At 39.3% G+C, this 25,506-nt stretch overlaps 1 protein-coding gene across 1 annotated transcript in view; it reads right to left on the bottom strand.

Moving 5' to 3' along the window:
- The window catches only part of DNAH7 (dynein axonemal heavy chain 7), a 784,664-nt gene that overhangs the window by 619,764 nt on the left and 139,394 nt on the right, over window positions 1-25,506 (bottom strand). Inside the window, exon 17 of the mRNA XM_053698573.1 lies at window positions 7,626-7,819. Within this exon, the coding sequence (XP_053554548.1) occupies window positions 7,626-7,819 (194 nt within the window). The remainder of the gene's footprint in view (window positions 1-7,625; window positions 7,820-25,506) is intronic.

Below are 25,506 nucleotides of genomic sequence, written 5' to 3'. Positions count from 1 at the left end.
GGGCTTCATGTCCCTTTACGTATAACCTTTTGGTTTTTTTTGTGTTTTTTTTTCCAAATTCCTAATTTGGCCCATAAAACTATATTTACCTTGTAAGTTTAGCCATCCTCTTCTGTCCTGCAGTTTTTTTAAACTAGCGCATCAGGGGCTCACTGTCTAATCACAGCGAGCCTGATGGCTGTTAGCTGTTCTATCCAGCGCGGGAGCACACTACATGTAGTTGAAAAAACTGCAGTGCAGAAGTGAATGGTTTAGCACACCAGTATAGTTTTAGGGGATAAATTCAGTACATAGTGCAGAGTTATGTAACATGTTAATCAACATTTAATGTCTCTTTAAGTGTTGTTTATCTTACCTCATTTGCTGTGGCCAGTTAGGGAGAGATATAAACAAGCTCCTGTGAAAATTGACTAGTCAGTGTACATCATGCAGGTGCATCAGGGTTCAGCATTCCACAGAATGCACTCCAGCCTCTTTGGGGAGAGTGGATGCACTACAATTTTCATTTAAATTACAGGAAAAATAGGCAAAAAAATAATGTTTTTTTTTTTTTTAATTTTGCACAGTTAAAAATTTGGGTCAGATTAGGAGTGGCGCGCAAACACTGTGGACTGAAGCACTTTCCTGCCAAAAGCAACTTCGGAAGAAGCATAAATATCAAAATGATAACATTTAGAAAAGGTATGAAGAGAGACCTAGTTGTGTCCTCGCAAATCTGTTACAAGGAGGCGTCATTTTTGAAGGCCCAAGTAGTAGATACAGATCTAGTAGATTGAGCAGTTACTCTTTTTGGAGGCGGTTTTCCCACAACCAAGTAAGCTTTACGAATAGTCTGTTTTAGCCATGATGCCAAGGCCACCACTGTAGCTTTTTGACCATTTTTGGGACCTGAAAAGTGGACAAACAAGCTACAAGTTTGTCTAAAGTCTTTATTAGCCTGAATTTTAAGGGTTAGAAGGATTTGGGCACAGTGAAAGAAGAACAATTTCCTGATTAATATTTACTGAACCTAAACATTATCTTCGGTAGAAAATCATATTTAGTCCAGAGGACCGCTTTATCTTGATGAAAAATCAAGAAGGTGTGATCAGAAGACAGGGCAGATATTCAGAATCCATTCTAGTGGAAGAAATGGCTAGAAGAAAGAGAAACTTCCATTAAATAACTTTAGGTCACAGGAGTGCATAAGTTTAAAGGGGGGACCTTGCAAAACAGAACAAACCAGATTCAAATTCCAAGGGGGAGATATGGGTCTAATAACAGGGCTAATTATCACCATTATATATATGTATGTATATATATATATATATATATATATATAGCTGTGCTCATAACTTTACATACCCTGGCAGAATGTATGTTTTCTTGGCCATTTTTCAGAGAATATGAATGATAACACAAAAACTTTTCATTCACTCATGGTTAGTGTTTGGCTGAAGCCATTTTTTATCAATCAACTGTGTTTACTCTTTTTAAATCATAATGACAACATAAACTACCCAAATGACCCTGATCAAAAGTTTACATACTCTGGTGATTTTAGCCTGATAACATGTACACAAGTTGACACAAAGCGGTTTGAATGGCTATTAAAGGTAACCATCCTCACCTGTGATCTGTTTGCTTGTAATTAGTGTGTGTATATAAAAGGTAAATGAGTTTCGGGTCTCCTGACAGACCCTTGCATCTTTCATCCAGTGCTGCAGCTTAATTTTTGAATGTCCAGGAAGAGGAAACAGCCCTCGTAGAATGAGCCGTAACCTTCTCAGGAGGCTGCTGTCCAGCAGTCTCATAGGCGAAGCAAATTATACTCTTCAGCCACAAAGAAAGAGAAGTAGCCGTAGCTTTCTGCCCCTTACGTTTCCCAGAGAAAACTACAAATAGAGCAGAAGACTGACGAAAATCCTTAGTCGCCTGTAAATAGAATTTTAGAGCACGAACCACATCTAGGTTGTGCAGAAGACGTTCCTTATGAGAAGAAGGATTAGGACATAAAGAAGGAACAACAATCTATAGATTAATGTTCCGATCTAAAACTACTTTAGGAAGAAAACCCAATTTAGTACGTAAAACAACCTTATCCGAGTGAAAGATAAGATAGGGAGACTCAAAGCCGAGAGTTCAGAGACTCTACGAGCAGAAGAAATAGCAACAAGATACAAAACCTTCCAAGATAACAACTTAATATCTAAGGAATGCATAGGTTCAAAAGGAGCCTGCTGAGGAACCTTAAGAACAAGATTAAGACTCCAGAGAGGAGTAACAGGTTTGAACACAGGCCTGATTCTGACCAAGGCCTGACAGAACGATTGATCATCTGGTACCTCTGCCAGACGTTTATGTAACAAAATAGATAAGGCAGAAATTTGACCTTTCAAGGAGCTGAAAAACCACACTTAGATAAAATTAAGCATTCGATCTCCAAGCAGTCAGCTTCAAAAAAACTAGATTTGGATGAAGGAAGAGCCCTTGAAGTAGAAGATCCTTTCTTAGCGGAAGTTTCCAAGGAGGGAGAGATGACATCTCCACTAGGTCTGCATACCAAATCCTGCAAGGCCACGCCGGAGCAATGAGAATCACCGACGCCCTCTCTTGCTTGATCCGAGCAATGACCCGAGGAAGGAGAGCGAACGGAGGAAATAGGTATGCAAGATTGAAATTCCAAGGAACTGCCAGAGCATCTATCAGAACTGCCTGAGGGTCCCTGGACCTCGACCCGTACCTCGGGAGCTTGGCATTCTGACGAGATGCCATGAGATCTAGATCCGGCTGGACCCATTTGAGAATCAAGTTGGAAAATACTTCCGGATGCAATTCCCATTCCCCCGGGTGAAAAGTCTGTCTGCTCAGAAAATCAGCTTCCCAATTGTCCACTCCTGGAATGTGGATCGCAGATAGACAACAGTTGTGGGTCTCTGCCCACTGAATAATCTTGGACACCTCTTTCATGGCCAAAGAACTCAGAGTTCCACCCTGATGGTTGATGTAAGCCACTGAGGTTATGTTGTCCGACTGAAATCTGATAAACCGAGCAGAAGCTAACTGAGGCTAGGCCAGAAGAGCATTGAAGATTGCTCTTAGCTCTAGAATGTTTATGGGGAGAACAGATTCTTCCCGAGTCCATGTCCCCTGAGCCCTTAAGAGGCCCCAGACTGCTCCTCAACCTGTCAGGCTGGCGTCCGTAGTCACTATCACCCAGGTAGGTCTGCGAAAACAGGTTCCCTGGGAGAGATGATCCTGAGACAACCACCAAGGAAGAGAATCTCTTGTCATCTGATCCAAATGAATTTGCAGAGACAGATCCATGTAATCCCCGTTCCACAGTCTGAGCATGCATAACTGCAGAGGTCTGAGATGAAAACGAGCAAAAGGAATAATATCCATGGCGGCTACCATGAGACCGATTACCTCCATACATTGAGCCACTGATGGCAGAGGAGAGGACTGAAGAGACAGACAAGATTAGAAAATCTTGGATTTTCTGACCTCCGTCAGAAATATTTTCAGCAAAACAGAATCTATTATGGTTACCAAAAAGACTACCCTTGTAGATGGAATTAAGAAACTCTTTTCCAGATTCACCTTCCAACCATGAGAGCGCAGGAAGGATACAAGCATCTCCGTGTGGGAGCCTGCTAGATGAAAAGACTGGGCCTGAACCAGAATGTCGTCCAGATAAGGCGCCACTGCAATACCCTGTAACTGGAGCACTGCCAACAGAGATCCCAGAACCTTTGAAAAAATTATGGGAGCTGTAGCTAGTCCAAAAGGAAGAGCCACAAACTGGAAGTGTTTGTGGAGAAAAGCAAATCTCAGAAACTTGTGATGATCCCTGTGGATGGGAACATGAAGGTACGCATCCTTTAAATCTACTGTTGTCATAAATTGACCCTCTTGAACTAAGGGAAGAATAGAACGAATAGTTTCCATTTTGAAGGACGGTACTCTGAGGAATTTGTTTAGACTCTTGAGATCCAAGATTGGTCTGAAGGTTCCCTCTTTCTTAGGAACCACAAACAGATTGGAGTAAAATCCCAGACCCTGCTCCTGTTCTGGAACAGGAACTATCACTCCCATTTCAGATAGATCTCAAACACAACGTAAGAACGCCTCTCTTTTTATCTGGTCTACAGATAATCTTGAGAGAAGAAATCTGCTCCTGGGGGGAAAGGTCTTGAATTTGAGTTTGTATCCCTGGAACACGATGTATATCGCCCAAGGATCCTGAACATCTCGAACCCAAGCCTGAGCGAAAAAGGAAAGTCTGCCCCCCACAAGATCAGGTCCCGGATCAGGGGCAGACCCTTTATGCTAACTTTGAATCATTAGCAGGCTTCTTGGATTGTTTTCCCTTATTCCAAGATTGGTTGGGTCTCCAGGAAGGTTTGGACTGATCCTGTTTTGTAGAGGGAGAGGAAGGTTTATCCTTGAAGTTTCGAAAGGAACGAAAATTACTCTGACGTCCCTTCAGCTTAGATTCCTTATCCTGAGGAAGGAAATGACCCTTTCCTCCTGTAATCTCAGAAATAATCTCAACCAAAGCTGGGCCAAACAAGGTCTTACCCTTGTAAGGAATAGACAAAAGCTTAGAATTAGACGACACATCTGCAGACCAAGATTTCAGCCATAAAGCTCTTCGAGTTCCCAACTTGATAACTTGAAGGGAAGCATCAGAAATGAAAATATTGGCCAATTTAAGAGCCCTGATCCTGTCCTGGATCTCTTCAAGGGGAATGTCTGTTTGAAAGCAATCAGACAAAGCATCAAACCAGTATGCCGCCGCACTAGAAACGGTAGCAATACATACCGCAGGTTGCCATTGTAAACCCTGGTGGACATACATTTTCTTAAGAAAACCCTCCAGTTTCTTATCCATAGGGTCCTTAAAAGAACAGCTATCCTCTATGGGAATAGTAGTTCTCTTAGCTAAAGTGGAAATTGCCCCTTCCACCTTGGGGACCGTTTGCCAAGACTCCATGATAGAGTCATCAATGGGAAACATCTTCTTAAAAATAGGAGAAGGAGAAAAAGGAATACCCGGCTTCTCCCATTCCTTAACAATAATTTCTAAAGCCCGATCTGGTACGGGAAAACATTCCAGCATGGAAGGTACATCATAATACTTGTTAAGTTTACTAGACTTTTTAGGGTTGACAATGACAGTAGAGTCAGAGTCGTCCAAAGTAGCCAAAACCTCCATGAGTAGTAAACGGAGGTGTTCCAGCTTAAACCTGAAGGATACAACTTCAGCATCAGAGGAAGGAATTACACTGTCAGAATATGAGATTTCACCCTCAGATGCTACAGAAAAATCCTCCTCATCAGATTTATGAGAGGAAACTTTAGGAATAGCCACGACCGAGTCAGATACCTTACGCACTAATTCTTTAGACTTCCTCTTGCTCTTTCCCTGTAGCATGGGAAAAGCAGACAATGCATCAGAAACTGCAGAAGACATGAGGGAAGCAATGTCTTGCAAGGAGACCCCAGCCAGAGCTTGAGAGGAAGCGCAGGGCACTGGAATTAATGGGTACTAAAATTTGGGACACCTGAGTCGAAAAATGCGGCATATCTTGCACATTGTCAGAAGACTCCTGGACAGCATCTGTCTTAGACAATATAGGTTCAAAAAAATCTATCCTTAAGATTTAATGTTCTCTCAACACATGAGGAACAAAAAGGAATTGGTGGTTCAATATAAGCATTCAAACATAAAGGACATCTGTACTCTGTAACAGAGTCTTGGTCCATCTTAACAGAATAAATATAAATAATTAAATTATTAAATTATGAACAATTTAAATAAAGAAAAAAACCTTATTGTTTCTTTAAATTTTAAAATTAAACTGCTTTATTTTTGATGCAATGCAAAAACGAAACTGCTTTTTTCTTTGAACAAATACAAAAACGAAAATGCTTTATTTTACAAGATATTAATAAAAACGTCTTAATAACAGCTCAAACAGCCTCTACACCTCAGCAATAGCTTTGCTGAGGTGCCTTCTTAAAAAGAAACTGCTTTATTTTTTAAAACTGGAATCCAAACTGGAGCTGTTTCAGTAATGACAGGCTAACAAATGAGAGTTAAACTTGAAAAACATTAAGATGCAGATATATCTCCTCCATATACAGGAAGTGAGAGAATAACAAGTGCACAAGAGATACATTTTTACCTCACACAAGCCCTGCCCATCGTGGGTGTGTCAAAAATAACGTCTAAGTAGACATCTTAATGCAAAAAAACATTAACAAAACCACCAAAATGAGCCAAGTTCTCCTCAAGTCCCCAGTGCCTGAAATACTGCCATACATAATCCCCCTTACAACACTAGAAGAGGTCATTTCCCTCACATTGACCTATGGAAAATAATAATAAGGGCAGCAACTTTTTTTTAAATATGAGGGAGGCGCAGTGAGAATTATGTCCCACAAGTTCCCTTTGCTTAAAAGCCACCAATGCTCTACTGAAGAGACTGAATGGACTACAGCTACACCCTGGAGGAAAAACAGAACATACTAGTACTGCAAATAAAATAATAAACTCTTGATTGAAGAATCTTTTCAGACACCTAACTTTACCACTTCCTTACACTAACGTAGGCAAAGAGAATGACTGGGGGTTGGATAGAAGGGAGGTGATATTTAACAGCTTTGCTGTGGTGCTCTTTTCCGCCTCCTGCTGGGCAGGAGTGATATTCCCAATAGTAATTAGATGATCCGTGGACTCATCGTGTCATTAGAAAAATAATAAGGTTTTAAAAGCATTTAAACTTTATTTTTAAAAAAATGCTTTGTTTTAAAGTTCAGAACACCTGCCCTGACTGAAGGGAGTCAGACATGATACCCAAATGTTGAAGCAAGTGATGCAGTATACCTGTAAAAAGCTTACTAGAAAATATCACCTGAACATCTCTACGTAAAAAAGGAAATTATGTTACCTCACAATTGAATCAGTAGCCACACACATTGTAAAATGACTTTAAGCAGCCAATCAGGATGCTAGTCCTGGCACTTGCAAGGGAGCGTGCATCTGGCATGTGCCGGCTCAGTTATGCTATTTCCCTAAGCAGTTTAAGGTAGTTCGCTATTAAATCTCATGAGATTTTATGTGAAATCATATGTGATCATGGTTAAGTAAAGTGTGGCATTAGCACTGATGAACCTGATTATCTGTTTCCTTTTCTACATGTAGCTGACAGTAGCTGAAGAATAAAGCACTTACTCTTGTAGCTGAAGATTTTTTTAGGTAAAATATCTTCTTCTTTTTTCAGGTGTTCAGGTGATATTTTCTTGTTAGATTTTTACAGATATGCTGTTTCACTTTCAAGTGGTTGAGCCTATGATTATTATGTCCCTTTAAGTAAACACTGTGTCCCATACAATATTAACTCCAGTTAAACTACAGGAAAATACAGAAAATAAATAATGAAAGTACACTGTGATGTTGTTTTAATATGCATATTTGACATTCTATGGGACATTAAGATCTGTGCTTTGTTTCAGATGTCTTTTTTGTTTCCCTTTCGTGAAGCTTTATCACTCCTAAACAATTTTAATAACATACTAGCAGCTTGCTTAAATGTACTTAAATTCCATACAGAACACACTAATTATGCATACTTTACCTGGTAGGGTCCTTTGTCTCGGAGAGAATCTCAAGAAGTTCATCATTAGATAGGAAGAAGAATCGAGGGAAGAACAGCCGCTTCTTTTCCAAGTAATCATTTAGTCCTTTAAGAATAAGCTCCAAAAACTCATTAGACTTTTTCAGTTTGTCCAGCATTTTGTCTATTGACACCACAGCAAGAACATGTTTGTCCTGTAAAACAATGTAAATGAATGTTTAGTTGTATTTCTAAATATTAGATTTGGATTCTCTATATTGAATGAGAGAATGTCAGTAATAAATATCCTATGTACATGCTTCATTACTGTGTTACCAACATCTTGGCTACAAGAGTGGGCTGCAACTTATTATGTAACTTGCTGCAGCCTTGTTTGTAAGTCAAGGGGTTAATAAGAGGGCTAACTGCACAGGCGCACGGACATGAAGCCAAACTTGCTACACAGGAGGGGGGGTAGAATAAGTGGCAACAAAATTAAGGGGTGCATGGATCTAGTTTGAGGTCTGACGAGTTGCTGAAGATTGCAATTTAAGAGATTGTGCATCTGGTGTGAGATCTGATCTACAACATTAAGGGACATAATAGTTACCAAATACATTAAAAGGGGTCTGCACAAGATTTGGGTCTAATTCATAGCACTGGAGCTCATTACAGTAGGCCAATTCAAGGGGAGCATGGGCTTAGTCTGCAGTATTATGCCTTTTTATAGCTGCCAAATAAAACAGGGTATTAGCCTTGTATGGATTTAATATGCTGCACTATGATCCTTATAGGTACATAGGAGAATAACATTCTTCTCTATGTTAATAACTGTTTTGAAAGTTACAGCTATAACTATGTTTATCACTGCTTAGTGTGGGTTAATAACTGCTCAGCTGTGAGAAATATATGTTACAAGGACAGGGATGGGCCCACAATAGTATTTTGGGGAATAAACATTGGATTTACCCATGGACTCAAGCCCCTGGTCTTTATGCAGTATTAATAATTAACTGAAACTTCTACCTCTGAACCAAAGATTCCAATAGTAACTAACTCACTTATTGAAAATAAATTTTAGTATTATATAGCATCAGTGGTATGATAAAAAAGGAAGGCAGATGAGTGGTCTGGAATTTGATCCTGGGGAATGATGTTAAATGGTAGCAATGTCACAAGTAGGTACACTAAATAGTAGTACTTTCTGCCAAGCAATGTACTTATGTCATAAACTAGGGTAGGGGACTTCTTTTTAGAGGGTATGTAGGCTATGTTAAACTGGATATAACAACAAGGGACAGTTTACCCTAGATTGCTCTCCTCTTTAATGTGTTCCTAATGATCCATTTTAACTACTGGAGTGTATTACATTGTTTCAATTTATTTCGGCATTTGAAATAGCTGATTTTTCCTGTAGTATCCCTAGCTATTCTGAAAGTTGCTATACTTAAGTACAGGTTAAAGAAAACATGTGTAAACATAGCCAGCAGATGAAATTACACTCCCAGTAGGAGGTAGAAAAGATAAGCAATAAAATGTTAAAATTCATTTGTTCTTAGTATTGGGCTTTGGTTTGCAGAGATAATATAATGAAGCATGTGTGTATAGAGTAAGTGATAAACTAAGGATATCTGGTTTTCCTGCATACTCAACCCATTTTGATGGATTATGGTTTCAAAGAACAACACCAGCTATTTCAAATACTAAAATAAGCCTAAAGAAGCAATACATTTTATAATCTAAAGCTGGTAGAACAATAATTGGAAAAACATTAAACAGTTTTACAGTACACTGTCCCTTTAATTCTTCCCTTAAAATGTATGCTAAAGTGTAGACAGCTGCATACTTCTTTTTTTCACAAATACAAAAGTTCATCCACCTATATGTTCTTAAAGGGACAGTCAAAATTAAACTTTCATGATTTTGGCAGAACATCCAATTTTTGCACAATTTTAAAATTTAATTTTTCCTTTGGTAATATTTTTTAAAGTTCAAAAAAATGTCAGGGAAATCCTTACTTTTAAATAGTGAAGGATAATGAACACTACAAATAGTGATTACAAAACACTTTATAATCAACTGTAGCGGAGAGCCCACAGAATAAATGAAAATATATCTGCACAGATTAATGGCTAAAAAGTCTCTATTAGGACCCAGACCTCAGATTATCTAACATACAGTATAGGTGTGTAATCTCTTTTTGCTTTAGAGCGGTATCGCCAACAGTGATTACAGGCTTTCTTCAGAGCCTTTATGTATCTTGACTGGGTCCTTCCTGCACCTAAAACACTTTGTCAAAAATCAAAACAGTACTCCAGATGGTATTAACACCCCCTTCGATCCTAGTCTAGGTAAGCCCAGGAAAGTGAGTGTCATGAGTACTACATGACAAGAGTAACAATGTTATATATTGTTGAGCAATAGAGGGCCACAGCATTTAAAACATTGTTAAAAATATTGCTGCAAATACCATTGCCATATAGTTCTCAAGACACAGGCACATTTATGATAATACCTAGGTAAGTTCTTTAATAAAGAATACCAAGAAGAAATTTTGATAATACAATTTTAATTATGACTTTCTTGTTCCATTTACTATGCTGACATCATATTTTGTTCCAGGTCCAGTAGTACGTCAAAACAAAGAGGGCAGATCATCATACGGATACATTCAGCAATGGTGCTGAAATATCCCTCCAAGAAAAAGAACTACAGCGCGATTGGTTTGTCTCCATCAAATGCTGTATACAATTTCTGAAGCTATATCCAGAAGGAACTTTTATATAAAGGTGAACTTTTCATAGTCAGAAATAAATTATATTTTCAAACTGTTAAATGTCTAAATTCCCTGTACAGACGTTACAATGAATATTATGAACATCATGGGTGACAACCCCACTCACACAATTGCTACATTGTAGGTATGAACACTAAGATTTATGTATTTTTTTGTTATAAATCTAAAGATTATTTTTAATCCAACATACATGCCATATATATGTATAATACATATATGCAGATATGGCAATAAATCCTGAGCCAAAAAAAGTCCTGTCTTTATAAAAAAATGCATCTGAAAGATTTTATATTAAATTAGGAAAGGTGAAGGCAGTTTCAATTGCACATTTGTCTTGTGTGTTTGGAAGTCTCTGTTAGCTATTCCTATGTTGCAGTACTCAATTACTTCACATAACTCTAAAACAGATTTTGGTACAGAATTCCCATGAGACTGTATTTCAAAAAGTGCATAAAATTTAGCATTCACATTTTCCAGAAATTCTAGCAACTGCATCCCTTAAATTCACATTCGAAGAAAAATATCAATGAAATTGTCCATCAAGAATATCTTCTTTGTTGTATTTTAGCATACAGAAAAATACACATTTTAAATAGCAATTATTCATAATTATTCTGACAGGTTAGATGCTTGAAAGATCACATTTGCATTACCTTTCATCCTAATATGCTAAAAGCTAACCCACATTAACATAAAAAAGGCAGCTAGAGAAAGTTTATTTTTGTTGATCAGTAGGAAGGGAATATCTGCAGTGATATACAAGTCTTCCTTGCAGCTCAGATATTTATTTAACAAGCTTACAGTGCCATCTTCTGCATCTTCTAAGGGTTTACAGCTATGTGCTATTTAAAAAAGTATTTTCCTCTGTATTTATTTTTGTAGCAAATATAATTACATTTTTCTTTTAGAATCAAAGAAAGCTTATGTTTTCCATTTAGACCTGTTAGCTACATGGATTTCACATGCTTTTTAAATATTATATTTTAGAACATTTTATTGCACTGTTGCATATAACAGTGTGTTTTACAAAACTACTTTAAAGGTGCACCTTAGCCACATTTTTAAAAAGCAGTCATAGGGCAGATTAACCTTCTTTAAAAAGACTATTTTATTTTTAAAGAAGGTAACTATGGTCTAGATTATGAGTGGAGCACCATTCAAGTTAAATAGTGCTTTTATTTTTGTGCTCACATTACAAGTTGAAAGTAATACAAATCTGCCCTGAAAGTATTGGTACCCTTGCATTTTAAAGACATTCTAAGATAACCTGGACAACACTATACCATTTAGAAGTTACAATAAAGAATTGTTTGTAGTGAAAATTCAAGCAGACTATTCTCCTTTAATTAGTATCACAGGAATCTACAATCTTGTAATCACTCATTCATCCGGTTTAAATGGGAAAAAAAACGCTCACCCTGCTGTTGTGTATCACCCTGAACATGGAAAAGAGAGTTGTCTGAGGAAAGAAAGAAGGTAATAGTCAAGCAGGGTCAATGTAAAGGCTACAAGACCATCTCTAAAGAGCGTGATGTTCCTGTGAGCACTGCTGCCAACTTTATTAAAAAGGCACATGGGACTGAATCCAGCATCACTGGACATGGTAAATAGAGGAAAATCGACTCAAGAATGATGAGAAAGATTGTTCGAATGGTGGAGAAAGAATCAAGGACAACTTCAAAACAGATTCAAGACGACATTGAAGCTCAAGGTGCAACATTTCCATATTGCACCATCCGTCTCTGTATGAATGAAAATGGACTCCATGGTAGAAGACCTACAAAGATCCCACTTCTAAGAGAGAAACACAAAAAAAAACATGTGGAGTTTGCCAAAATAAATGTTGACAAAACACAGTCCTTCTGGGAGAATGTCCTTTGCACAGACAAAACAAAAGCAGAGTTTTTTGGGGAAATCACAACTCCATATTTACAGAAGGAAAAAAGAACCTTTCAAAGAAAAGAACACCATCCCTACCGTGAAACATTGAAGAGGCTCAGTGATATTTTGGGGTTTATTGCTGCCCAGTGTCAGAAAGCTGTTTCTCAGTCACAGGTCATGGATCCTCCAACAGGATAATAACCCGAAACATATCTCAAAATGCACCAAAGAATGGATGAGAAGAAAATTTTGGAACATTGCGAAGTGACCTTCTTTGAATCTAGCTCTGAATCTCATCGAACATCTGTGGAAAGAGCTGAAACTTGTAGTTGGGAAAAGGCACCCATGAAACCTGAGAGAACTGGAGCAATTTGCTCAAGAAGAGTGAGCCGAAATGCCATTCTAAAAGTGTAAAAATCTTCTTCAGAGCAACAGAAAACAATTGATTGCAGTTATTGTTTCCAAAAGCTGTGTTACAAAATATTAAGGTTACTACCAATATTTTTGTGCATGCCATTCTCATTTGTTTTATTGTTTAAAGTGAAGTCGGAAATCAAAAGTGATGTTTCTGTTCTATTACATTTGAAATAAATAATTGTGGATGCCAAATAATTTAGTAAATTTTTACTAAGTTCAGAGAAAATTGTGCGTTTTCCTAAAAAAGGTGGAAGAGTACCAATACTTTCGGCCGCATCTGTATATTAGTGCTTTAGCAAAAGCCTAGGGATGTCAGATAGTGCAGGTACGCTAAATTCTTCACATAATAGACTTCTATGGGGGCACTTTGAAACTTTCATGTAGGCTGTTGCTCAAGTGCTAAGCTGAAGGTTTGCTAGGGCTTAAAGGTCTTTTCAGCTTCACTCTTATCCAAGTCAAACAGAACATATAAAAACATAATTTATGCTTACCTGATAAATTCCTTTCTTCTGTAGTGTGATCAGTCCACGGGTCATCATTACTTCTGGGATATTACTCCTCCCCAACAGGAAGTGCAAGAGGATTCACCCAGCAGAGCTGCATATAGCTCCTCCCCTCTACGTCACTCCCAGTCATTCGACCAAGGACCAACGAGAAAGGAAAAGCCAAGGGTGAAGTGGTGACTGGAGTATAAATTAAAAAATATTTACCTGCCTTAAAAAACAGGGCGGGCCGTGGACTGATCACACTACAGAAGAAAGGAATTTATCAGGTAAGCATAAATTATGTTTTCTTCTGTTAAGTGTGATCAGTCCACGGGTCATCATTACTTCTGGGATACCAATACCAAAGCAAAAGTACACGGATGACGGGAGGGATAGGCAGGCTCTTTATACAGAAGGAACCACTGCCTGAAGAACCTTTCTCCCAAAAATAGCCTCCGATGAAGCAAAAGTGTCAAATTTGTAAAATTTGGAAAAAGTATGAAGCGAAGACCAAGTTGCAGCCTTGCAAATCTGTTCAACAGAGGCCTCATTCTTGAAGGCCCAAGTGGAAGCCACAGCTCTAGTAGAATATGCTGTAATTCTTTCAGGAGGCTGCTGTCCAGCAGTCTCATAAGCTAAACGAATTATGCTACGAAGCCAAAAAGAAAGAGAGGTAGCGGAAGCTTTTTGACCTCTCCTCTGCCCAGAGTAAATGACAAACAGAGAAGACGTTTGTCGAAATTCCTTAGTTGCCTGTAAGTAAAATTTTAGAGCATGGACTACATCCAGGTTGTGCAGTAGACGTTCCTTCTTTGAAGAAGGATTTGGGCATAAAGAAGGAACAACAATCTCTTGATTGATATTCCTGTTAGTAACTACCTTAGGTAAGAACCCAGGTTTAGTACGCAGGACTACCTTATCCGAATGAAAAATCAAATAAGGAGAATCACAATGTAAGGCTGATAATTCAGAGACTCTTCGAGCCGAGGAAATAGCCATTAAAAATAGAACTTTCCAAGATAACAACTTTATATCAATGGAATGAAGGGGTTCAAACGGAACGCCCTGTAAAACATTAAGAACAAGGTTTAAACTCCATGGTGGAGCAACAGTTTTAAACACAGGCTTAATCCTGGCCAAAGCCTGACAAAAAGCATGGACGTCAGGAACTTCTGACAGACGTTTGTGTAACAGAATGGACAGAGCTGAGATCTGTCCCTTTAATGAACTAGCAGATAAACCCTTTTCTAAACCTTCTTGTAGAAAAGACAATATCCTAGGAATCCTAACCTTACTCCAAGAGTAACCTTTGGATTCACACCAATATAGGTATTTACGCCATATCTTATGGTAAATCTTTCTGGTAACAGGTTTCCTAGCCTGTATTAAGGTATCAATAACTGACTCAGAAAACCCACGTCTTGATAAAATCAAGCGTTCAATTTCCAAGCAGTCAGCTTCAGAGAAGTTAGATTTTGATGTTTGAAGGGACCCTGTATCAGAAGGTCCTGTTTCAGAGGTAGAGACCAAGGTGGACAGGATGACATGTCCACCAGGTCTGCATACCAAGTCCTGCGTGGCCACGCAGGTGCTATTAGAATCACTGATGCTCTCTCTTGTTTGATTCTGGCAATCAATCGAGGAAGCAACGGGAAGGGTGGAAACACGTAAGCCATCCTGAAGTCCCAAGGTGCTGTCAGAGCATCTATCAGGACTGCTCCTGGATCCCTGGATCTGGACCCGTAACGAGGAAGCTTGGCGTTCTGTCGAGACGCCATGAGATCTATCTCTGGTTTGCCCCAACGTCGAAGTATTTGGGCAAAGACCTCCGGATGAAGTTCCCACTCCCCCGGATGAAAAGTCTGACGACTTAAGAAATCCGCCTCCCAGTTCTCCACTCCCGGGATGTGGATTGCTGACAGGTGGCAAGAGTGAGACTCTGCCCAGCGAATTATCTTTGATACTTCCATCATAGCTAGGGAGCTTCTTGTCCCTCCCTGATGGTTGATGTAAGCTACAGTCGTGATGTTGTCCGACTGAAACCTGATGAACCCCCGAGTTGTCAACTGGGGCCAAGCCAGGAGGGCATTGAGAACTGCTCTCAATTCCAGAATGTTTATTGGCAGGAGACTCTCCTCCTGACTCCATTGTCCCTGAGCCTTCAGAGAATTCCAGACGGCACCCCAACCTAGAAGGCTGGCGTCTGTTGTTACAATTGTCCAGTCTGGTCTGCTGAATGGCATCCCCCTGGACAGATGTGGCCGAGAAAGCCACCATAGAAGAGAATTTCTGGTCTCTTGATCCAGATTCAGAGAAGGGGATAAGTCTGAGTAATCCCCATTCCACTGACTTAGCATGCACAGTTGCAGTGGTCTGAGGTGTAAGCGTGCAAAGGGTACTATGTCCATTGCCGCTACCATTAAGCCGATTACCTCCATGCATTGAGCCACTGACGGGTGTTGAATGGAATGAAGGGTGCGGCAAGCACTTTGAAGTCTTGTTAGCCTGTCCTGTGTCAGGTAAATCTTCATTTCTACAGAATCTATAAGAGTCCCCAGGAAGGGAACTCTTGTGAGTGGAACGAGTGAACTTTTCTTTTCGTTCACCTTCCATCCATGTGACCTTAGAAATGCCAGCACTAACTCTGTATGAGACTTGGCAGTTTGAAAGCTTGAAGCTTGTATCAGAATGTCGTCTAGGTATGGAGCTACCGAGATTCCCCGCTGTCTTAGTACCGCCAGAAGAGCACCCAGAACCTTTGTGAAGATTCTTGTAGCTGTAGCCAATCCGAATGGAAGAGCCACAAACTGGTAATGCCTGTCTAGGAAGGCAAACCTTAGGTACCGATAATGATCTTTGTGAATCGGTATGTGAAGGTAAGCATCTTTTAAATCTACAGTGGTCATGTACTGACCCTCTTGGATCATAGGTAAAATTGTCCGAATAGTCTCCATCTTGAACGATGGAACTCTTAGGAATTTGTTTAGGATCTTTAAGTCCAGGATTGGTCTGAAAGTTCCCTCTTTTTTGGGAACCACAAACAGATTTGAGTAAAACCCCTGTCCCTGTTCCGATCGTGGAACTGGATGGATTACTCCCATTAACAAGAGCTCTTGTACGCAGCGTAGAAACGCCTCTTTCTTTGTCTGGATTGTTGACAATCTTGACAGATGAAATCTCTCTCTTGGAGGAGAGTATTTGAAGTCCAGTAGGTATCCCTGAGATATTATCTCTAGCGCCCAGGGATCCTGAACATCTCTTGCCCAAGCCTGGGCGAAGAGAGAAAGTCTGCCCCCCACTAGATCCGATCCCGGATCGGGGGCCCTCAATTCATGCTGTTTTAGGGGCAGCAGCAGGTTTCCTAGTCTGCTTGCCCTTGTTCCAGGACTGGTTAGGTTTCCAGCCTTGTCTGTAGCGAGCAACAGCTCCTTCCTGTTTTGGTGCAGAGGAAGTTGATGCTGCTCCTGCTTTGAAATTACGAAAGGAACGAAAATTAGACTGTCTAGTCTTGGCTTTGGCTTTGTCCTGAGGCAGGGCATGGCCTTTACCTCCTGTAATGTCAGCGATAATCTCTTTCAACCCGGGCCCGAATAAGGTCTGCCCTTTGAAAGGTATATTAAGCAATTTAGACTTAGAAGTAACATCAGCTGACCAGGATTTTAGCCACAGCGCCCTGCGTGCCTGAATGGCGAATCCTGAATTTTTCGCCGTAAGTTTAGTAAGATGTACTACGGCCTCCGAAATGAATGAATTAGCTAGTTTAAGGACTCTAAGCCTGTCCGTAATGTCGTCCAGAGTAGCTGAACCAATGTTCTCTTCCAGAGACTCAATCCAGAATGCCGCTGCAGCCGTGATCGGCGCAATGCATGCAAGGGGTTGCAATATAAAACCTTGTTGAACAAACATTTTCTTAAGGTAACCCTCTAACTTTTTATCCATTGGATCTGAAAAAGCACAGCTATCCTCCACCGGGATAGTGGTACGCTTAGCTAAGGTAGAAACTGCTCCCTCCACCTTAGGGACCGTTTGCCATAAGTCCCTTGTGGTGGCGTCTATTGGAAACATTTTTCTAAATATCGGAGGGGGTGAGAACGGCACACCGGGTCTATCCCACTCCTTAGTAACAATTTCAGTAAGTCTCTTAGGTATAGGAAAAACCTCAGTACTCGTCGGTACCGCAAAATATTTATCCAACCTACACATTTTCTCTGGTATTGCAACTGTGTTACAATCATTCAGAGCCGCTAACACCTCCCCTAGTAATACACGGAGGTTTTCCAGTTTAAATTTAAAATTTGAAATATCTGAATCCAGTCTGTTTGGATCAGAACCGTCACCCACAGAATGAAGTTCTCCGTCCTCATGTTCTGCCACCTGTGACGCAGTGTCTGACATGGCCCTAATATTATCAGCGCACTCTGTTCTCACCCCAGAGTGATCACGCTTACCTCTTAGTTCTGGTAATTTAGCCAAAACCTCAGTCATAACAGTAGCCATATCCTGTAATGTGATTTGTAATGGCCGCCCAGATGTACTCGGCGCTACAATATCACGCACCTCCCTCTGAGCGGGAGATGTAGGTACTGACACGTGAGGCGAGTTAGTCGGCATAACTCTCCCCTCGTTGTTTGGTGAAATTTGTTCAATTTGTACAGATTGACTTTTATTTAAAGTAGCATCAATACAGTTAGTACATAAATTTCTATTGGGCTCCACTTTGGCATTGCAACAAATGACACAGGTATCATCCTCTGAATCAGACATGTTTAACACACTAGCAAATAAACTTGCAACTTGGAAATACAATTCAATTAGAATAATATTAAAACGTACTGTGCCTTTAAGAAGCACAGAAGATTTATGACAGTTGAAAATTAATAAATTGAAACAGTTATAGCCTCAATCCTTGTAAACAACACAACTTTAGCAAAGGTTTAATCCCATTAGCAAAGATAACAAATTCTGAAAGCAGGAAACAAATTACAGAATAAACGTTTCTTATCTCAGTCAAACTATAATTCTCACAGCTCTGCTGAGAGAAATTACCTCCCTCAAAATAAGTTTTGAAGACCCCTGAGCTCTGTAGAGATGAACCGGATCATGCAGGGAATACAATGAGTTGCTGACTGAAATATTTGATGCGTAGTAAAAGCGCCAAAAAACGGCCCCTCCCCCTCACACACAGCAGTGAGGGAGAACAGAAACTGTCAGAAAACAGATTAAGCAACTGCCAAGTGGAAAAATAGTGCCCAAACATTTATTCACTCAGTACCTCAGCAAATGAAAACGATTTTACATTCCAGCAAAAACGTTAAACATAATCTCTAGTTATTAAACAGCTTTATGTATTTCATACAGTGTAATTCTAGTGAAGTACCATTCCCCAGAATACTGAAGTGTAAAGTATACATACATGACATTATATCGGTATGGCAGGATTTTCTCATCAATTCCATTGTCAGAAAATAAAAACTGCTACATACCTCTATGCAGATTCATCTGCCCGCTGTCCCCTGATCTGAAGTTTACCTCTCCTCAGATGGCCGAGAAACAGCAATATGATCTTAACTACTCCGGCTAAAATCATAACAAAAACTCTGGTAGATTCTTCTTCAAACTCTGCCAGAGAGATAATAACACACTCCGGTGCTATTTTAAAATAACAAACTTTTGATTGAAGATATAAAACTAAGTATAATCACCATAGTCCTCTCACACATCCTATCTAGTCGTTGGGTGCAAGAGAATGACTGGGAGTGACGTAGAGGGGAGGAGCTATATGCAGCTCTGCTGGGTGAATCCTCTTGCACTTCCTGTTGGGGAGGAGTAATATCCCAGAAGTAATGATGACCCGTGGACTGATCACACTTAACAGAAGAAATATGTATTTTTTGGTATTCTGTGGATGTCACTTGTGGCAAAGGTGACATCCTATGACAACGCCACTTTTTAAGTCACTGAGCTCTTCAGTACAACTCATTGTACTGCCAATATTTCTCTATGCAGATTAATGGCTATGTGCTTATTTTTTTGCACCTGTTAGCAATGGGTGTGGCTGAAACACCTGAATTTTATAAGTAGGGTTATCCAAATACTTTTGGCCATATAGTGTAGTTATATGTAAGAAAAAATGCAATAATAAATTGTTCTAACATATCATATGGTAATTGCACTCAAATTGAAGATAACCAGCAGAGCCAGACAGTTAATAAACAAAAACAATAAGAGGAGTTTGACTGGGAACCCACCATGGCCCACTTGTGCCTGATAAAAGAGAAGAACATTCCTAAGTTATGTCAGTCTACTCCAATTCAAAGCGATAGTATCAAATTACCAGCACATTTTGCTTTGAAAGGATTTTTACAGCTAACCCCAGGTATACATTTAACCTGTATGGGTTTGTTAGTGGAGGAGCATTTATACTTATCTTTGGTACTGTCGGGTTACAGTCAAGCTGTTCCCATCACCGTAAAGAAGACAAAACCCCTTAGGATCATTAGCATACTCATCAAGGAAGAATAGGTGCTAAAACATAGCTATAGAAGTTTGTTCTACTGGATGGTACCCATGCAGTATACAAACTGTGCAAACTCTTTTTTCCTGCTTGTGCCTTTTGCAGAAGAGAACTTTCCTCCAGTATAACAGCCTTGCCCCATCCAAATGGACAGTCCATACTCAAAATAGCAAGAAATTTTCTTTCTCCATTTTTATAGCTAATAAAAGATGTACATTTACACCTGTTGGGCCTCATCTATCTAATTTACAGTGTGCAAGAGGTACGTTTATGTTTGCCCCATTTCTGTTATAGTGAGATAGCCTATCTTGCAGTAAAATTTCTTGCAGTTTTCCTTTTTATCATGATGTCACAAAGCAAAATGTAGTCCTCAGTCATCTCTATGCAAATTACCTTCCCTAAAAGATTTGTTTGTGCTTAAATTATTCATATAAAACAATGTAATTACCTGTTTAGTTCTACTAATTCAGAAATGTCTTAGGGCCTGATTATCTATATCTCTCCATTATGGTGAAATAATCAAAGAAGTCTCACCAGTAAGTGCTGGTCCCTAAAAAGAATTTAGAAAGGCAAATTTTAGTTTGAGAGCTGTTTATCTTGCTATGAAGAATTCTGAAGTAGACACACCTTCATTACAATGTAATACTTTAAAAAAATAAGTATTGCATGATCTTTTCTCCTTGCAAGTTTTTAAAGTGACAGTAAAGTAAAAATTAAACTTTCATGATTCAAAAAGAGCAAGCAATTTTAAACAACTGTCCAATGTATTAATATTTTCTAGTTTGCTTTGTTCTCTTAGTATCCTTTGTTAAAAGCATACCTAGGTATACTCAGGAGCAGCAATGTGCCACTGGTGCTTGCTGCTGATTAGTGGCTGCACATATATGCCTTTGTTGCTGTTCAGCCGATGTGTTCAGTAAAATTTTGTTTCGTGTCTCTATAAGCATTAATAAAAAATAGTTTAGTCTCTCTATTTTTCACTTTTAGGACTCTTATAAGCCAAGTGAGCTGATTTTTAACATTGTATAGTCAAGTCGGTCAGAGAGCCTGGAAGCTGTACATAATCCTTTTCAAAACTGATTTTCTTAATTTTTAACAATATCATATTAATATCATTATTAATTATTTATTACTTTAATATTTACTATTTAATGATTTAAAGTGATGGTAAATCCAAGCGTATAACAAACGCTAGGATTTACCATCACTAAAAATAAACATGAGTTTCTCTCATCTTTTGTAAAAAAAACAGCGTTACACTCACCCTAGCTGTTAGGAAAGCATATCACTAACACATCGGCTCCGGCGCCCACGGCACAGCGCTTTCTTCAATAAGGTGACGTTTCCACCTCTAGACCAATAGCCGTGCATGTCAGCTGACATCCTAGTACGGCTAGAGGTCTAAACGTCACCTCATTGGAGAAGAGCACTGTGCCGTGGGCGACCGGAGGTGCTGTGTTAGCGATATGCTTTCCTAACAGCTAGGGTGAGTGTAACGCTGTTTTTTTACAAAACAATGGGAGAAGCTCATGTTTATTTTTAGTAATGGTAAATCCTATAAAGGGACCAATGACCCCCAATTATCCCTCTTTCTTTTGCAGCTAAGTAGTACAGCAAATATTTCTCTGTATTGTAATGATTTAGGCCTCTAGTTATCAACGTGTCTACCTCAAATACGCTGGAATTACGCAGCGTATTTGAGGCGAGGCTGATTCGCCTTAGTTATCAAGCCCTAGACACCGGCAAAAGTAGAATTTAGTGACGTAAGCTTCGATCCGCCGGACTCAGATCGATTCTTACGTCACTCCAGATGTTCCGCACACAAGTGCGGCACTATCTGACTACTTTTGCTAGTTATCAAAAAACTAGCAGGTACGCTCGGCACTTTTCCGGCCCAGCGTACCTGGTTTTCAAACCGCTGCCCTGGAGGCGGCGGATCCCATAGGAATCCGCCAATCAGATTTTTCCTACCTTAATTCCGATTGGCTGATAGAATCCTATCAGCCAATCGGAATTGAAGGGACGCCATCTTGGATGACGTCCCTTAAAGGAACCTTCATTCGTCGTTAGTCGTCGGGAAGAAGAGGATGGATCCGCGTCGGCTCGTCTGAAGATAGCTCCGTTCCGCTCCGGATGGATGAAGATTGAAGACGCGGCTTGGATGAAGACTTCAATCGGGTGGAAGACTTCTTCAGCGCCCCTTGGATGAAGACTTCTGCCGCTCCGGATCTCCTCTTCGGTTCCATCGGTGGTCAGCTGGCTGAAGACGACTCAAGGTAGGATGATCTTCAGGGGGGTAGTGTTAGGTTTATTTAAGGGGGGTTTGGGTTAGATTAGGGGTATGTGGGTGGTGGGTTTTAATGTTGGGGGGGGTTGTATTTTATTTTTACAGGCAAAAGAGCTGAATTCTTTGGGGCATGCCCCGCAAAAGGCCCTTTTAAGGGCTGGTAAGGTAAAAGAGCTGGTAACTTTTTAATTTAGAATAGGGTAGGGCATTTTTTTATTTTGGGGGGCTTTGTTATTTTATTAGGGGGCTTAGATTAGGTGTAAGTAGCTTAAAATTGATGTAATATTTTTTAAATGTTTGCAACTTATTTTTTTTATTTTTTGTAACAGCTTTTTTTATTTTTTGTACTTTAGTTAGTTTATTTAATTTAATTTAATTGTAGTTATTTGTAGCTAATTTATTTAATTAATTTAATGATAGTGTAGTGTTAGGTTTAATTGTAACTTAGGGTAGGATTTATTTTACAGGTAATTTTGTATTTCTTTTAGCTAGGTAGTTATTAAATAGTTAATAACTATTTAATAACTATTCTAACTAGCTAAAATAAATACAAAGCTACCTGTAAAATAAATATAAATCCTACAATAGCTACAATGTAATCATTAATTACATTGTAGCTATCTTAGGGTTTATTTTACAGGTAAGTATTTAGTTTTAAATAGGAATAATTTATTAAAGTATAGTGTAGTGTTAGGTGTAATTGTAACTTAGGTTTGTTTTTATTTTACAGGTAAATTTCTCTTTATTTTAACTAGGTAGCTATTAAATAGTTAATAACTATTTAATAGCTATTGTACCTAGTTAAAATAAATTGAAAGTTGCCTGTAAAATAAAAATAAATCCTAAGATAGCTACAATATAATTATTATTTATATTGTAGCTATATTAGGGTTTATTTTAAAGGTAAGTATTTAGTTTTAAATAGGATTCATTTAGTTAATAAGAGTTAAATTTATTTAGATGTATTTAATTAATATTTAAGTTAGGGGGGTGTTAGGGTTAGACTTAGGTTTAGGGGTTAATAATTTTATTACAGTGGCCGCGGTGTAGGGGGGGCAGGATAGGGGTTAATAAATTTATTATAGGTGGCGACGGTGTAGGGGGGGCAGATTAGGGGTTAATAAGTTTAATATAGGTTGCGGCGGGGTCCGGGAGTGGCGGTTTAGGGGTTAAACTATTTATTTAGTTGGGGCGAGGTACGGGATCGGCAGGATAGGGGTTAATAACTTTATTATAGGTGGCGGCGGTATAGGGGGGGCAGGGTAGGGGTTACTAGGTATAATGTAGGTGGCGGCGGTGTCCGGGAGCGGCGGTTTAGGGGTTAATACATTTATAAGAGTTGCGGCAGGGTCTAGGAGCGGCGGTTTAGGGGTTACTAACTTTATTTAGTTGCGGGGGGCTCCGGGGGCGCCGGTATAGGGGGTAGAACAGTGTAGTTTAGTGTGGGTGCTTAGTGACAGCTTGTCAATAAAGCTGTCAAAAAGCCGAAGAGCAGCGAGATCAGATGAGTGATAACTATCACAGTCCGCTGCTCATCGCCCCGTACTTGGTGCACGGCTTTTTGACAGCTTTTTTGATAACTTAGGCGGGCGTATTGGACCGGCGAAGGCAGGTAAGGTAGACGGCTTGATAACTACCCCTCTTAGTGTTTTTCGTTATCCTTATTCTATTGCCTTTATTCATATTTTCCTATCTCATTTCCGTTAGTTTGTCATAATAAAATGTTTTGTATTTCTTATATTATTATTTCTTAAATTATTTTTAAATCCCTTCGTTTGTAGTTTTTTCCTACCTGCCTGCTGTGCTTTCTGTTGCCGTTGCACTCCAGCACATAGTTTTTCTTTGAATGCCCAAATCCTCCGGCGGCTATTTTCGTTCAGTTCCCGCCCTATGACGTTTACATTGTCCCTCCCCCTTTACCTCAGAGCTCCGTAGCGTTTTCTCCTTCATACATACACGCACTTTAGCCTCTTTGCTACATTTATCATACACTTTTAACACATTTATATACATTTGATAATACATTGTATTGTTTTAATATCCTCAGCTCCCTGTTTTATTATTTAAAGAGAACCGCCACTTGGCAGAGACATACATTTTCAACTAAATTTTAAACTGAATTGTTAGGTCACCTAAAGTTTAATTTAATTTAATTAGAAGTGTAATTTTATTTTTTGAGATGTCTTCTCCTTACTGTAGTCCTCTTACTGAGAAATCAGTTCAAGCCATAATTGACTCCTCTATGTCAAATTTATTTAACCATTTTAATAATCAAATGGGAGTATTATTAGAAGGTATTCAAGCTTCTCCCCCCAAAAAAATCTCGTAAAAGTAAATTATCTCCTGATTTAAAAAAGTCCTCTAAAATCTCTCATACTAAAGGTCTGCATAAATCAGACTCCTCTATTCCCAAAGGTGTGGGAACTAAAAATAACTTACCTCTTACCTCAGACTCAGAGGGAAAACTTATGAGCCGTAAAAGAAAATCTTATAAAAACATAATTTATGCTTACCCGATAAATTTATTTCTCTTGTAGTGTATCCAGTCCACGGATCATCCATTACTTATGGGATATTCTCCTTCCCAACAGGAAGTTGCAAAAGTTCACCCACAGCAGAGCTGCTATATAGCTCCTCCCCTAACTGCCATATCCAGTCATTCGACCGAAAACATGCAGAGAAAGGAAAAACCATAGAGTGCAGTGGTGACTGTAGTTTAAATGAAAAAATTACCTGCCTTAAAATGACAGGGCGGGCCGTGGACTGGATACACTACAAGAGAAATAAATTTATCAGGTAAGCATAAATTATGTTTTCTCTTGTTAAGTGTATCCAGTCCACGGATCATCCATTACTTATGGGATACCAATACCAAAGCTAAAGTACACGGATGAAGGGAGGGACAAGGCAGAAACTTAAACGGAAGAGACCACTGCCTGAAAAAAATCCTTTCTCCCAAAAATAGCCTCCAAAGAAGCAAAATATGAAGTGCAGACCAAGATGCCGTCTTGTAAATCTGTTCAACAGAAGCCTCATTTTAAAAAAGGCCCAAGTGAAAGCCACAGCTCTAGTAGAATGAGCTGTAATCCCTTCAGGAGGCTGCTGTCCCTCAGTCTCATAAGCTAAACGAATTATGCTTTTAACCAAAAAGAAAGAAAGAGGTTGCTGAAGTCTTTTGACCTCTCCTCTGTCCAGAGTAGACAACAAACCAAGTAAATGTTTGATGAAAATCTGAAGTAGCTTGTAAGAAAAACTTTAAAGCACGAACCATGTCCAAATTGTGTAAACGACGTTCCATCTTTGAAGAAGGATTAGAATACAAGAATGGAACAACACTCTCTTGAGTGATAATCTTGTTGGATACCACCTTAGGTAAAAAACCCAGTCTTGATACACAGGACTACCTTATCCGTACGGAGGACCAGATAAGGAGAATCACATTGTGAAGCAGATAACTCGGAGACTCTACAAGTCGAGGAAATATCTACCAAAAAGGAACATTCCAGGATAAAAAGTTTGAT

The sequence above is a fragment of the Bombina bombina genome, chromosome 1 (assembly GCF_027579735.1).
Source record: "Bombina bombina isolate aBomBom1 chromosome 1, aBomBom1.pri, whole genome shotgun sequence".
Classification (NCBI taxonomy): domain Eukaryota; kingdom Metazoa; phylum Chordata; class Amphibia; order Anura; family Bombinatoridae; genus Bombina; species Bombina bombina.
This window is presented reverse-complemented; position numbering and strand designations above follow the sequence as displayed.